This window comes from Plecotus auritus, assembly GCF_963455305.1.
Source record: "Plecotus auritus genome assembly, chromosome: 6".
NCBI lineage: Eukaryota > Metazoa > Chordata > Mammalia > Chiroptera > Vespertilionidae > Plecotus > Plecotus auritus.
In genome coordinates, this window is record NC_137773.1 from 86,802,972 (window position 1) to 86,818,837 (window position 15,866).

The following is a 15,866-nucleotide window of genomic DNA, read 5'->3' on the forward strand; positions in this document are numbered from 1 at the left end:
ATTCCACAATATATTATCTGTATACTGTATTGTTTGTTCACCACCTCAAGTCAAGTTTCTAAGTTTCTGTCCATCCCCATTTATCCCCCATATGCCCTCCTCTACTTACCCCACAGCCCCCTCCCTTGGCAATCACCCCACTGTTGTCTGCATCCATGAGTGTTTTGTTTTTCTCTCTCTCTCTCTTTTTTTTTTTGCTTAATTTTTCCACTTCCCCACCCAATCACCTGACTCTTACTAGTAAATGCTGTTAGCCTGCTCTCTATGAGTCTATCTCTATTTTGCTTGTTAGTTCAGTTTGTTCATTAGAGTCCACATATGAGTGAGAATCATATGGTATTTGTCTTTCTCAACTGGCTCATTTCACTTAGCATAATGGAGAGCCAACTTATTAAAAGACAAATTTGTCACTCAGGTGGCACCACACATTAGGAGGAAATTACAAAAATGGGCAATTGGCCCTGAGAGTACCTTAGACAAACTCCTGACAGCAGTCATTTCAGTCTTTGACTGAGGTGGGCGGGGGGCAGGAGCCAGGAGGGACCAGGTGGCCCCGGAGGCTGCTACGCGTGATCCGAGAGCCATGGACTGCGCAGCCCTCCACAGCCTGTGGCGTTCTCAGTGTGCAATTTATCACCTTCAGAGCTGCTTCTGGACCAAGAGGAGGCCCAGGAGAGGAAGGCCAAGGGAAGGGAGAAAGCCACAGCCTTGGTTGTGACGCTGCAAGATGCTGTCATCAGTCGGAGTCTCAGGGGATATGGGTTACTTGCTAAAACTGTGGCCAGCAGGGGCATGTCCAGAGGAACTGCCTATGGGGAAACAGGAAGCCACCCCCTCAGCTCCTACCTGCAAGGGGACTCACTGGAAGTCAGACTGTCCAAAGGGGCACAGGCCTCCACGGGCTGATCTGGCATCTCAGATGGTCCAGCAGCAGGACTGACGGGTCCTGGGGCCTTCCTAACTGGCTCCAACATGGGCTGTCGTCTCCACCAGGAGCCCTGGGTAAGCCTGACTGTTGAGGGCAAGGAAATTAATTTCCTCCTTGACACTAGAGCCACCTTCTCACATGCCTTCCTGATTATACCAGAAAGCCCAACTCCCCTATTGGGGCGAGACATCTTGGCTCATTTTGGTACCACCATATACATGGCACCAGAACAAGTACTCTACCTGCCATTAGTAGAAACTAAAATGAACCCCAAAGTGTAGGCTGCCCCAGGTAAAGTTAGCAGAGTGGTTAGGGCCACCTCCACTCAGATACATCTCAGGGATTCAGCTTCCTTCCCATTTCAGAAACAGTATCCCTCAAACCAGAGGCAAGGAAGGGATTACTATAATAGACAATTTGAAGGCCCAAGGCCTGGTAAAACCTTGTAACAGCCCATGTAACACTCTATTCTGGTGTTCAGAAGCCCAATGAGGAATAGAGGTTTGTCCAAGACCTCTGATTAATAAATAAGTCAGTTATCCCTATACATCCTGTGGTTCTTACTCCTTATACTTTATTGGTCCAAATTCTAAGAGATACTAAATGGTTTACTGTATTAGATTTCAAAGATGCCTTCTTTTTGCATTTGGAGATCCCTCAAATCAGTCCACTCAATTGGCCTGGACTATTTTACCCCAGGGCTTTAGAGATAGTCCCCACTTCTTTGGTCAAGCCTTAACTCAGGATTTATATCAGTATGACTACCCCCAGACCAAAGTATTCAGAGGTCACTAGATTCATGGGCTCACATGGAATAGCCCTAGACTACATTCTTGCCAGGCAGGGTGACATATGTACTATTGCCAATGCTTTCTTTCTTTTTTTTTTTTTTTATCAAGACATTTTATATATTTATTTTTTATTTTTTTAAATAAATCTTTAATCAGATTATTACAATTGTTTCTCCTTTTTCCCCCCATAGCTCCCCTCCACCCAGTTCCCACCCCACCTTCTGCCCTTACCTCCCCCCGCCACTGTCCTCATCCATAGGTGTATGATTTTTGTCCAGTCTCTTCCTGAACCCCCCTTCCCCCATTCCCCCTGAGAATTATCAGTCCACTCCCTTTCTATGCCCCTGATTCTATTATATTCACCAGATTATTCTGTTCCTCAGGTTTTTAATTCACTTGATTTTTAGGTTCACTTGTTGATAGATATGTATTTGTTGTTCATAATTTTTATCTTTACTTTTTTCTTCTTCCTCTTCTTTAAGAATACCTTTCAGCATTTCATATAATACTGGTTTGGTGGTGATGAACTCCTTTAGCTTTTTCTTATCTGTGAAGCTCTTTATCTGCCCTTCAATTCTGAATGATAGCTTTGCTTGGTAGAGTAATCTTGGTTGTAGGTTCTTGCTATTCATCACATTGAAAATTTCTTGCCACTCCTGTCTGGCCTGCATAGTTTCTGTTGAGAAATCAGCTGACAGTCGTATGGGTGCTCCCTTGTAGGTAATTAACTGTTTTTCTCTTGCTGCTTTTAATATTCTCTCTTTGTCTTTTGCTCTTGGCATTTTAATTATGATGTGTCTTGGTGTGGTCCTCTTTGGATTCCTTTTATTTGGGGTTCTGTGCGCTTCCTGGACTTGTAAGTCTATTTCTTTCACCAGGTGGGGGAAGTTTTCGGTCATTATTTCTTCAAATAGGTTTTCAGTATCTTGCTCTCTCTCTTCTTCTGGCACCCCCATAATTCTGATGTTGGTACGCTTGAAGTTGTCCCAGAGTCTTCTTACACTATCTTCAACTTTTTGGATATTTTTTTTTCTTTTTGCTTTTTCGGTTGAGTGTTTTTTGCTTCTTTGTATTTCAATTCTTTGACTTGATTCTTGTGTTCCTCTAGTCTGTTTTTGGGTTTCTGTATAATATTTTTTTATTTCAGTCAGTGTATGTTTAATTTCTAGTTGGTCCTTTTTCATATCTTCGAGGGTCTCGTTATATTTATCGGCCTTTTCTAGGATATTCTTGAAAAGCCTTATAACCGTGGTTTTGAATTCTATATCCAGTCGTTTGTTTTCCTCCATTTCTTTCGTTTGTGATCTGTTTCTTTGACGCCGCATTTTCACTGCTTCCCTGAGTTGGTAGGGTAAATTTGTGTGCTAGGTTTCCTATATGGCCCAGTGGGTCGGCCTCCCCAGTTAATCTGAGGTGGACACTCTTGGTGCACCCCTTTGAGGACTGTGTGTACAGCCTTGTTGTAATTAAGTCTTGATTGTTGTTGGTATCACTGGGAGGAATTGACCTCCAGGCCAGTTGGCTGTAAGGATCAGCTACGTCTACGCTGGGAGAAGTTCAGTGCTGGAGACAGCCTTATAGGATTAGACTTGCCAAATTGCAAAAGCCTCTGTGCTCAGCTTGGATGGGGTGGAGTCTCAGGGCGGAGCAGACAGTCTTGTCTTCCTGTCAGCCTTGCCCTTGCGCGCACGCGTAGACCTCTGCCTTCCCCAGCTCCCGAGTCTCCGCCCGAGAGTCCAGACTCCCCCCATAAGAGCGTGGGTCCCCAGGGGCTCGCCCGGAACTGGGGTTCAGTGCAGTCAGAACTGAGGTTCAGTGCTGTCGGGGGCTTCCTTCCCCCTTCCGCCAGAGAAAGTCAGCCAGGCTCTCAGCCGCCCTTCCTCTCTGCGCGCACAAAGACCCTTTGCCGTACCTCCAATTCTCTGTGAGCTTTTCTCTTTCCTTCTAGTTGTAGAATTTTCACTCAGCCAGCTTTCCTGTGGTTCTGGATGGTGTCCGTTCTGTCTTTTAGTTGTAGTTTTTAAATTGTTGTGCGAGGCAGCAGTTTAGGTGCTTACCTATGCCACCATCTTGGTTTCTCCGCCAATACTTTCTACTGTATATATATTAATAACTTTTGAAATAGATACTAGAACATAGGATATTCTTAAACAGGCTGTGAAGGTAAGGGAACAAGCATTATGTTCTCTATCTCCTAAAATTTAGGCCCAAATCCATAGTATATGTCCCTCATTAACCTCATGGCTTTTCCCCCTTTTAGGACCGCTGGCCTGCATGTTCCTAGGATTATTGTTTGGCCCTTGTATACTCAATTGTCTAACTCAATTTATACTCTCTCATCTAGAATCCATCAAAGTACAAATGGTCATGGAAATGGAACCCCAAATGACAGCTCCATCTTCCATGATCCCTTAGATCATCTGCCTCTGATGGAAGGCCCCCCCCCCCCATGCATCATCCCTCTTCAGCTGGAAGCATCCAGAGCAGTCATTGCCCCCATTCCCAACAGCAGTTGGGGGGTCTTCAAATCAGAGTGGGGAATAAGGAGATAGAAGAGCTAGGTAGTCAGGGATGGGACCATGGGGGGAGGAAGTAGAACCAGGGAACCCAGCTGGTAGGAGTTACTAAGACAACACAGCTGGGCAGGGAAAGAAGAGCCCTTGGGAGACCTGAGCTTTAAAAATGTATGGGTATTGCTAAGACAGGCAACTTGCATATAATTAATCACAAGTCAGTGGGCATGTAACCAATCCCAAGGATGTTACTAAGGCAGGATTATTTGAAAGAACCAATCAGAAGCTAGCAAGCATATATCTACCTCTAGACCAGTGGTTCTCAACCTTCCTAATGCCGCAACCCTTTAATACAGTTCCTCATGTTGTGGTGACCCCCAACCATAAAATTATTTTCGTTGCTACTTCATAACTGTAATTTTGCTACTGTTATGAATTGTAATGTAAATATCTGTGTTTTCCGATGGTCTTAAGTGACCCCTGTGAAAGGGTCTTTCGGCCCCCAAAGGGGTTGCGACCCACAGGTTGAGAACCGCTGCACAAAGAGAAACACTCTCTCTTTCCTCTTCTCTGTCTGGTGTGCTGGGTTCCTGGCTCCTATTGCAGGGGATATTCTCCCCTGTGCTCACATGGATTGTAGCCATGTAGCCCTTCACACATAGACTAATGGACTTTAATTAGCTTGGATGCTGAACTACAGCCAGCTGCAACATGGAACAGAAGCTCTGGACATTGGCCTGTTTTTGGAGTCCCAGCTGCACCTTTTCCAGGACTGGCTTCTCTCAATAAACTTTGCTTCGACTAACCACTTTCGTCCATGAATTCATTCATCAGTTTTGCAAGATAATGAACTCGGACCTGACCACCACATTTTGGTTTCAGCACCATACATATAACATCATCTAAGTAGAAAATGCACCTGTGTTCAAATGAGCTATTTTCAATTTTATTAGAGTCCAGACATTGTAAAATTACATGTGAACATGTAGATTCTTTCCAGGAGAAAAGACAAAGATTATGGGATGGCCTTTCTTAAACTACTGTTTTTTTTTTTGGGGGGGGGGGGAGAGTAACAGTTTGGCTGAGATCTAATTCATATTTACAAGCCACTTAATATGTACAACTCAGTGGTTTTTACTGTTTTCACAGTTATACAACCACAATAGATTTTAGAGCATTTTATTGCCTCTCCAACAATATCCTGTGCTCTTTAGCTGTCACCTCCTCATTCTCTCTTCCTCCCTGGCCCTGGTAACTACTAATCTACTTTTTGTACCCATAGATTTGTCTATTTTGGATATCTCATTTGTGTGTCTGGCTTCTCTCACTGAGCATCATGTTTTCAAGGTCCATTCACGCTGGAGCCTGTGTTGTGCTTCTTTCCTTCTTATGCTTGAATAATATTCTATTGTATGAATGTAGCACAGTTTCTTTCAGAGCTCATCAGTTAATGGAGATTTGGGTTGTTTCCTCCTTTGAGCTATTATGAATAGTACTGCTACATATATTCATGTACAAGCATTAATCAGTTTTGTATCTATTAGCAAATTTATTTTAGGGTTTCTTTGACTGACTGTATAAATTGTGTCCCTTGAATTTGAACCTGCCTTACCAAATCCTTTATTAATGAACAGAATAAAATCTTTGACACGTGTTCATTTCATAATTGTATGACTATCATGGTTTTCACTTTTTGAAAATTGTACCTGAACACTTCACTGAATGCCACAGGTCCTCTCCTGTAGCCCTTTGCTACAATGAGAACAAAAACTGGGGTCTGGTAATTGCTTCCTCCCCTAACCCATGCAGGTTGTGACTAGTCCTAGGGATCCACACCATTCCTGGAAGGTTCCCATAACCTGGCCAGACTGTTGAACATTGTACTTTGTCTACACATGGTGGAGGTGCTATTTGTTTCCTGTCTGGATCTGATTGATACTGTAGAGAACAGTTTTGTTTGTTTATTTGTTATGGTGTTTTGCCTTTGTCTTACTTATTTCACTTAGCATAATATTCTCTAAGACCCTCCATGTTGTTGCAAATGGCAAGATTTCATGGCTGGGTAACACTCCATTGTATATATATAGCACATCTTCTTTATATTCAGTTGTCTATGAATGAGCATCTACATTGCTTCCATATCATGGCTACTATAAGTAATGCTTTAATGAACATAGTGGTGCATAGGTATTTTTTAAATTAGTATTTTTATTTTCTTCTGATAAATACCCAGATTTGCTGGGTCATATGGCAGCTCTATTTTTAATTTGAAACTATTTTAAAAATCTATATATATAAAAGGCTAAGTGTCCTTCCAACTGTCCAACTGGTAGCTATGACACACAGTGACCACAAGGGGGCAGGTGCTCAACATAGGAGCTACTATGATGTGCACTGGCCAGCACCACCACTGGCAAACCAACACTCGGTTTCCCCCAAGTGGGACACAGGTCCCGCCACCACCCTGGAGCGACACCCCACCAAATTGCAGCCAACGCTGCCAAGACCCCATGGCACAAAATGCAGCCCACAGTCCACCCCAGCCCAGAAACAGTTGCTGTGGGTGCTGGGTAATGATGTCATGTAGCAATGCTGACTTCCTCTCCCTAGAGACTAGCCCCTTTGGAGTTTCCTCAGCCCAGGAACCTGACTTGCTTTATAGCCAAGTGCAAACATTTTACACTTTAACCAAATGTCTGTGAAGTGTTTTCATGTGCATCATCTCATTTGATCCTCACAGAAGTCCTGGAGTAGGTAGATAGGAGACTCAGTAGAATCCTATTTTCTTTTCATTAGCCGGAAAACAGAGATTTAGAAAGTTTAGAAATGTGACCCGACTGAAAAAAAGTAAGAAATGGTGGACCTTGAAAATAACTTCAGGTTTTCTCACTGCGCAAAATATAGTCAAACACTACTACAGTTGAATATTTCACCCTTTGTTCTCCCTGCATGATCTACAATAATAATCTGCTTCGTGTTGATATTTATTGCTGTATTGCTGACAATTACCTGAAAGAGAAGTTGGGGAGCTTCCCTGGGCTGGAAAAAGTTTAGCTAAATCAGAAAGCAGATCTAATTAAGCAAGTTTATTCTATACTAGTGGCCCAGTGCATGAAATTCGTACACAGAGGTGGGGGGTGTGTTCCTCAGCCTGGTCCACACCCTCTCCAATCTGGGACCCCTCGGTGGATGTCCAACTGCCACAGGGATTGGGTCTAAACTGGCAGTTGGATATCCCTCTCACAATCCAGGACCGCTCGCCTGCCAGCCTGATTGCCCCCTAACTTCTCCCTTGACAGCCTGATTGACACCTAACTGCTCCTCTGCTGGCCTGATTGCCCCCAACTACCCTCCCCTGCTGGCTTGATCACCCCCAAGGATTTTATTAGTATAGACTAGAGGCCTGGTGCATGAAATTCGTGCACAGGGTGTGTGTTCTTCAGCCCAGCCTGCACCCTCTCCAATCTGGGACCCCTCGAGGGATGTCTGACTGCCCAGTTAGGCCCAATCCCAGTAGGATCGGGCCAAAACGGGCAGTCGTACATCCCTTTCACAATCCAGGACTGCTAGCTCCCAACTGCTCGCCTGCCTGCCTTCCTGATTGCCCCTAACCGCTTCTGCCTGCCAGCCTGATCACCCCCTAACCACTCCCCTGCCACCCTTATTGATACCTAACTGCTCCCCTGCCAGCCTGTTTGCCCTTAACTGCCCTCCCCTGCCAGCCTGGTCCTCCCCCAACTGCCCTCCCCTGCAGGCCCGGTTGCTCCCAACTTCCCTCCTCTGCCAACCTGGTCACCCCTAACTGCCTTCCCCTGCTGGCTTGATCGCCCCCAACTGCCCTCCCCTGCTGGCCATCTTGTGGTGGCCATCTTGTGTCCACAGGGGGTAGCCATCTTGTGTTGGAGTGATGGTCAATTTGCATATTACTCTTTTATTAGATAGGATATGACCCTTCACAGAAAATTTCACTAACCCTGCTTTACAATAAGGGCTTGACGATTGAATTGTTGGGGCCAGACACCAAGATTTCCTTTCTTTGAATTGTGGAGGGAATAATTATCTTGTCTTTAAGTTGCCCTGAAATTCAAATGAGATAATGACTTAGAAAAGTATAAAAGCACAATATAAAGACAACTGTCTTTTTCATGTACTGAAAAGACAATAAAGTGGTAAAATGAAAAAGACTATTTTTATTCTCCCCTTCCTTCCTTTACAGCCTGTATTTAAGCTCTGAAATTTATAAAAATTTCACTCCTATTTTCATTTCTTTACATTCAATATTATTTATTTTATTTTATTTTATTTTTTTATATTTCAGATATGTTTTATTTCTTCAAATTTGTTATCAGGAGTGACTGAAATAAAAAATATAATTGAGTCCCACCATCCTCATGGAAATGGCTTTAAGAGAAAACTGGTCAGATGAATATTATTGCTTCCCATTTTCAATCAGTAAATAGTTACCACTGATAAACAGACAACTAAAAGTCTGTCAAGAATGCTCAAGATATGTTACATAATGCTCAAGATATGTTCACAGGGTCTGGGGGAGGGAAGACTAGGAAATAATTTATGTGAACTTCTTGATTTCATCATACAAGACAAGCACAAAAGCACCACCCATGCCTCTGAGAACATTGGACCATGCACCCTTGAAAAAAGCTTTGCCTCCATCACGAGCAATCTTCCTCCAGCAGTCGAGTGTGCCTGTGTACATGATATCAGTTCCTTTGAGCCCTGATTGCATCATCATGCGGTGACGAACAGTGTCAAATGGATAGGAAGTCAACCCAGCCACAGCTGTGACGGACTGTGCGATCATCTAGCTGATGAAGATGTGAGTATTCTTGGGATCTGGAAGCATTCCCTTTGCAGTATCATAGACACCGAAGTAGGCAGCTCGGTAGATGATAATACCCTGTACCGACACATTAAAGCCTTGGTATAGGCCTCTAAGCACATCAGATTTGTAGATCTTAACCAGGCAGTCACCGAGGCCTTTGAATTCCCTTTCAGCTCCAGCTTTGCCCACATCAGCTGCTAGACGGGTACGGGCAAAATCAAGAGGATACACAAAACACAAGGAGGTAGCCCCAGCGGCACCACCTGATGCCAGATTCCCTGCAAAGTATCGCCAAAACTGGGGTCTCTTGTCCACACAACCCAGGAAGATTTGCTTGTATTTATCTTTGAAGGCAAAGTTGAGAGCCTGGGTGGGGAAGTATCTGATGACATTGGCCAGGTTACCACGCCAGAAGGACAGGGCTCCTTGCTCCTTGGGGATACGGACCACACAGTCTATAATGCCCTTGTATTGCTTATCTGCAGTGATTTGCTTGCTGGCATGCTGCACCTGCAGCAGCAGCTTGACCCGCTCAATGGGTGCTACCGCTGTCTTGGAGATGGTTGCGGCCACTCCACCTGCCAGGAAGTCCTTGGCAAAGGACACGGCGGCATCTGTCATGTTGAAAAGAAGAAGCGGGCGACTACAGGCCTGGTACCGTAACCGGCTGAACTTCGGGGCTCTAGCAACATTCAATATTATTTTGTATTAGTTCAGGTTTTATATTAGTTACAGAATAGTGGTTAGCCAGGGGTGGGCAAACTTTTTGACTCGAGGGCAACAATGGGTTCTTAAACTGGACCGGAGGGCCGGAACAAAAGCATGGATGGAGTGTTTGTGTGAACTAATATAAATTCAAAGTAAAGGAACGGAGGGGAGAGCAAGAGAACCGGATAGAACAGCCGGATCCGGCCCGCGGGCCGTAGTTTGCCCAAGGCTGCCTCAGAGCCATGCTCTCTGCCCTTCCTAAGGGGCAGCCCCCCGGGCAAACAGAAAAAACCTTCCTGTCAGGCTTCCGAGCCTCTTTCTCAAGCACCTCTTCATCGCGGATGCTCCACATTCTTTCCTCTCCCCGGTCCCCTGCTCCCATTCTTTACTGCCCCCCCTTCTCTGGAGCAGGTGGTAGGCTTCACACTCATGGAGCAGGCATGTGGCAGGATGGGCATGGGCTTGCTTTTGGGCCAAGGCGGGAGCAGGAGTCGTTGACTCTGAGGTGGGAAGGCCGCCTGCGCGAGGCCCGGTTAGCGGGTTAGCGCCGGGAGCTTCTCTGAATCGTGTCAGCCAGTCAGGTCCCTGCAGAGCAGTGCCCTTCAACCCCCGCCTCAGGGCTGTGGGTCCTTGCCCCTCCACCCGGGTGGCCGTCCTTCCATGCCCCTTGATCCCCGGCCGGGCCCACCCACATCTTGGGGCCACTGCAGAACCTCTCTCTCTGCAGGCCAGGCAGATCCCTGCCCGCCGGCCCCCTGCCCCGGCCGGAGTCCCCTCCGGTGCACCCTGCCTTGCCAGGTTTTTGCCTTTGATTTATGGCATTGATGACAGCACACTCCTAGCAAGCCTGGTACCCAGAGGGGCACAGGGTCATTTCTTTGCCCAGAATGTTAGAGGTTGCAGTAGCATTTGCAGATGTTGCCCAGAGCCTGCTGGTGAAGGCAGTGCCTGTGTGGGGTGTCCTCATAGAGGGACAGTGTGGCACTGCTCTGGAACCCTTCGCCAAAGCCTTGGTGCTCGCCCTGGAGCTGCTCCTCAGGCAGCCCTGCAGTCGGGCCTTGCGCCTCTGCTAGGTCTCCACCCTCACCTGGGTCATCTCCTTTCTTCCACATTGGGCCTTCACCCATCCCTCTCTCCTGCAGTGCTTGTGCTCCAGGCCCGAAAGAAAAGGACCAAGACCAAGAAGGACAAAGCTCAAAGGAAGTGAGTCTTAAATCCCCACATTTCATTTTCTGGATTTCCTCCCGCACCTCCTCTCTGTGTCACATCTTGAACAGGCACCCTGCGGCCCAGCCACATGGCCTCTGGGCAGCCTGGTAGAGTCAGTCTCCATGAAGCTGTAGATCTGTGGCCAGAGGCCTGGCCTGGGTCTCAGCAACCCCATGCCTGCGATAGTTCAGGGACCCTGCGGGTGGGGCTTGGCGCCGCTGCCCTCACCTCCTCGGCCAGCGGTGGTCCTGGGAGGCTGCGGGCTTGGCGCCCATCCCCTGGCCACTTGGCGCCTGTGTATGCAAATTCACCTTCCATCTTTGTTGGGTTAATTTGCATACTCACTCCTGATTGGCTGGTGGGTGCTGCGAAGGTATGGTTAATTTGCATCTTTCTCTTTTATTAGTGTAGATATATAAAAGGCTAAGTCGACTTGCGCATGCGTGATACATATAAAACTCTTGCTGACGCCAATCGCACACATGTGTTTTGATCTGTCATCGTTGATTGTGAATTTGGTTGACACTTCTATTATAGGGAAAGGACAAATAGCGATATTAAAATATTTCTTCAAATTAATTTCCTTTTGATGTCCACGAATCTGTGTACCGGGACACTGGTAAAAACATAATAGTTGTCGAAAAGGTTACTTATAAACTTTATCTCACTTATTTAATTCACCTGTTCTTAGCAATCATGTTTAGATTACTTGTGAACATTTCATGTGAAAAATGAATAAGGAAATTTGATTCCAAAGTGGAGTCAGGGAAGCCATGGAGGGAGAGCTCCCATGCCTGTACCATTCACCTCAATTTTCATAGTCAGCAGGAAGGAAGAAGATTCCTACATACCTCAGTACAATAGACCTTCCACCACTTGCAACCAACAAAAAGCTGCTCTTGTTCTCCTCCAATGACTTTTTTTTTTTTTTAAAAAATACATTTTTATTGATTTCAGAAAAGAAGGGAGATGGAGAGAAAGATAGAAACATCAATGATGAGAGATAATCATTGATCAGCTGCCTCCTGCATGCCCCACATTGGGGATCGAGCCCGCAACCCTGGCATGTGCCCTGACTGGGAATCGAACCCTGACCTCCTAGTTCATAGGTCGATGCTCAACCACTGAGCCACACCAGCTGGGCATCCTCCAATGACTTTTTGTTCTAAACAACCCTCCTCAATTTTCTCCCCAAATCCAAAAAACTGACCTTCTCTTTGTCTCCTTAGACTTGCTATAGTCCATCGTAGTCTGCTTATCTTGAACTGTAATTCCTCTGCCATTCCTGAATGAACATATTTTGCTTTTCTTAAATACAATTGCTTTTTGCCCAGTTTAAGGTTAATATTACTTGATTATTAGAACTGGAATCCAAAGAAGACCCCCAAATCATTCCGAGGCTGCTGAGCAAACAGGTGCTGGTACCTACAGAGCAAATCGAGCCCACCCAAAACTTCTTTCAGTCCATGACAGTTATGACCCCTTAATTTGCCCTGTAAGTAATTTTGCCAGAATCCCAAATGCCATTGCATGCCTAAACTGTCCTGTAGGTTCCTCTTATAAGTTTAGAAAACTAATTCCACATATCACTGTCTTTTGCTTCAATTTAACCCAACATTGGAATGGGAAATCAAGACCCATCTCAGACACACACACACACACACACACACACACACACACACACTAGAGGCCCAGTGCATGAAATTCGTGCAGGGGGGGTGTCCCTCAGCCCAGCCTGCACCCTCTCCAATCTGGGACCCCTCGAGGGATGTCCGACTGCCCGTTTAGGCCTGATCCTACTGGAATCAGGCCTAAATGGGCAGTCGGACATCCCTCTCACAATCCAGGACTGCTAGCTCCCAACTGCTCACCTGCCTGCCTTCCTGATTGCCCCTAACTGCTTCTGCCTGCCAGCCTGATCACCCCCTAACCACTCCTCTGCCACCCTTATTGATGTCTAACTGCTCCCCTGCCAGCCTGTTTGCCCCTAACTGCCCTCCCCTGCAGGCCTGGTCACCCCTAACTGCCCTCCCCTGCAAGCCTGGTCCCCCTCAACTGCCCTTCCCTGCAGGCCTGGTCGCCCCCAACTTCCCTCCTCTGCCAGCCTGGTCACCCCTAACTGCCCTCCCCTGCAGGCTTGATCGCCCCCAATTGCCCTCCCTTGCAGGCCTGGTCCCTCCCAACTGCCCTCCTCTGCTAGCCTTATTGCCCACAACTGCCCTCCCTTGCAGGCCTGGTCCCTCCCAACTGCCCTCCCCTGCTGGCCATCTTGTGGTGGCCATCTTGTGTCCACATGGGGGCAGGCATCTTTGACCACATGGGGGCAGCCATCTTTGTGTGTTGGAGTGATGGTCAATTTGCATATTACTCTTTTATTAGATAGGAGATATATATATATATATATATATATATATATATATATATATATATATATATATATTATAAGCAGCCAACATAAATGAGACCATTTGGACCATTTGCTGGCTTGCTGTCAGACTCACATATCTGGGTAATCTTTTGATATGTAATAATACAATGTTTGAGCCTTGGCTGAATATTGAGGGAGCCCTATATTCACCCTCTGGCTACTCTTTTAATAAGTTTTTATTGATTTTAGAGAGAGAGGAAGGGAGAGAGAGGTTAGAAACATTGATGAAAGAGAGAGAACTCTCAGGAAAAACATGATTCTATCTCCTATCCCCTGGGAAGGGCATTTTCCCCTCCTGTGCTAATGAACATATGCACAGAAATCTCTCTTTGACATTAGGAGACATTGCTGATTCCACTGCCAATGCAATGGCTGCCCAATAAAGATCACTCGACTTCTTAGCCAAAATGTGTCTAGACAGCAGAATAGCTCTTATTTGCTTGCTGAACAAGGAGGTGTATGCAAACACTACTTGTTGCATTTTTAAAAATATATTTTTATTGATTTCAGAGAGTAAGGAAGAGGGAGAGAGAGATAGAAACATCAATGATGAGAGAGAATTATGGATTGGCTGCCTCCTGCATGCCCCACACTGGGGATTGAGCTCACAACCCAGGCATGCCCCCTGACCTGGAATAGAACCGTGACCTCCTAGTTCATAGGTCAGTACTCAACCTCTGAGCCATGCCGGCTGGGCTATTTGTTGCATTTGGATAAAGTCCTCTGGGGAAGTAGAAACTCAACTACGTAAATTTAACAATCCCATTGGTTATGATAAAAATTATGACAGAGACTTGAAGCTGGACATCTTGTCAGGTGGGTCTATGGGAGGAGCTAGAGCTTAGGGGAGGAGTTCTCGCACTGTGTTATGGGAACTGCACGGGAAGAACTCTGTGCTGACAACAAAGCTCTATGGCTGTAACCTGAACTTCCTTCTTTAAGTACTTCTCCATCTTTGTCCAGTTCATTGTGTGCATGTGACCCACCATGTCTTCGCACACACTAGACTACAATCCTCCCACCCCAGTGAATCCTTTTTGGTGATGGAATACCTAGTTGATTCTGTTTTTCAGTAGACAGTTACAAAAAATTTCACCTGATTCTCCATAGTCCTTTGATTTGCTGAGTTAGCAACCTTCAGATCTTGGTTTAGAATGAATCATCATACAAACTGGATTTGTCATATTGCTTTTAATTTTTTTAAATATAATTTTTTTATTTATTTCAGAGAGGAAGGGAGAGGGAGAAAGAGATAGGAACATCAATGAGAGAGAATCATTGATTAGCTGCCTCCTGCGTGGCCTCCACTGGGGATTGAGCCTGTAACACAGGCATGTGCCCCAACATGGAATTGAACTATGACCTCCTGGTTCATAGGTCAACACTCATCCACTGAGCCACACCAGATTGGCATATTGCTTTTAATTTTATTTTGCATAATCATTTAAAAATTTTACTTATTATATTTGAGGCTCTGCAGACATGATACAAAAGTAGAGTGGCCCTAGCCAGTTTGGCTCAGTGGATAGAGTGTCGGCCTGCGGACCAAAGGGACCTGAGTTCAATTTCCGTCAAGGGTATGTACGTATGTACCTCAGTTGCAGGTTCCTCCCCAGCCCAAGCCATGCAGGAAGCAACCAATCAATGTGTTTCTCTTGCTTCATTCTTTCTGTGTTTCCCTCTCTCTTCCACTCTCTCTCTCTAAAACAAACAAACAAACAAACAAATAAATAAAATAAATAAATGGGAAAAGTATCCTTGGGTGAGGATTAAAAAAAAAAATTTTAAAAATAGAGTGATGATAGCCCAGTGCTTCAAAATGACTTTCAATGCTTACACTTAGACAAAATACAAACTTAAACTAGAAAATTCCCGAGAGCCCCTTCTTCTACCTTCCTTGTTGCTCAAATGTGGCCGCTATGGTTGCCAATCACCCCCTGCCCTCTCCTTGAGGGGCATGATTCTTGGGAAAGGTCCTTCCTGGCTCTGAGGGACACAGAAAGGAAGAAAAGCAGTTGATTAATAAATAAATAAATAAATAATCAGACACTGATCAGGGATGTTTTCAAAGAAAGGTCTTGATATGAAGGGGGAAATGTGAAAATACCATCTATCTCAATTTGCAGAGCAGGAAGAAAGACATTCATTCGTGGTTTATTTAAAACAAAACAAAACAAAACAAAAACCCCAACTGCCACCTGTAGTCAATGAAAAGCTGCTGCTCTTGTTCTCCTGCAACATGCTTTTTCTCAAAACAACCGTTAGAACAAAAACCAATAGAATAAAACTGACTTTGGGCAAGCACCAAATATGATGGGATGTTTCCTGTGTTAGTTTCAGCCTGTATTTGAGTCTGAGAGTCCAGATGACATCTTTCGAAAGAAAGCCGAACTGTGTCTGGGCTTGCCCCTGGAAGGATGGGGCACCACGTGTTTGTATAATGCAG

At 45.4% G+C, this 15,866-nt stretch overlaps 1 protein-coding gene across 1 annotated transcript; it reads right to left on the reverse strand.

Annotated features, from left to right (window-relative positions):
• Positions 1–8,802: 8,802 nt before the first annotated feature.
• On the reverse strand, positions 8,803–9,743 carry LOC308250967 (ADP/ATP translocase 2-like; the record flags this gene model as incomplete). Its single annotated transcript, XM_080673950.1, is given in 2 exon segments — positions 8,803–9,054; positions 9,058–9,743. Coding segments are annotated over 2 exon segments (891 nt in total). The 5' UTR covers positions 9,697–9,743.
• Positions 9,744–15,866: the final 6,123 nt, after the last annotated feature.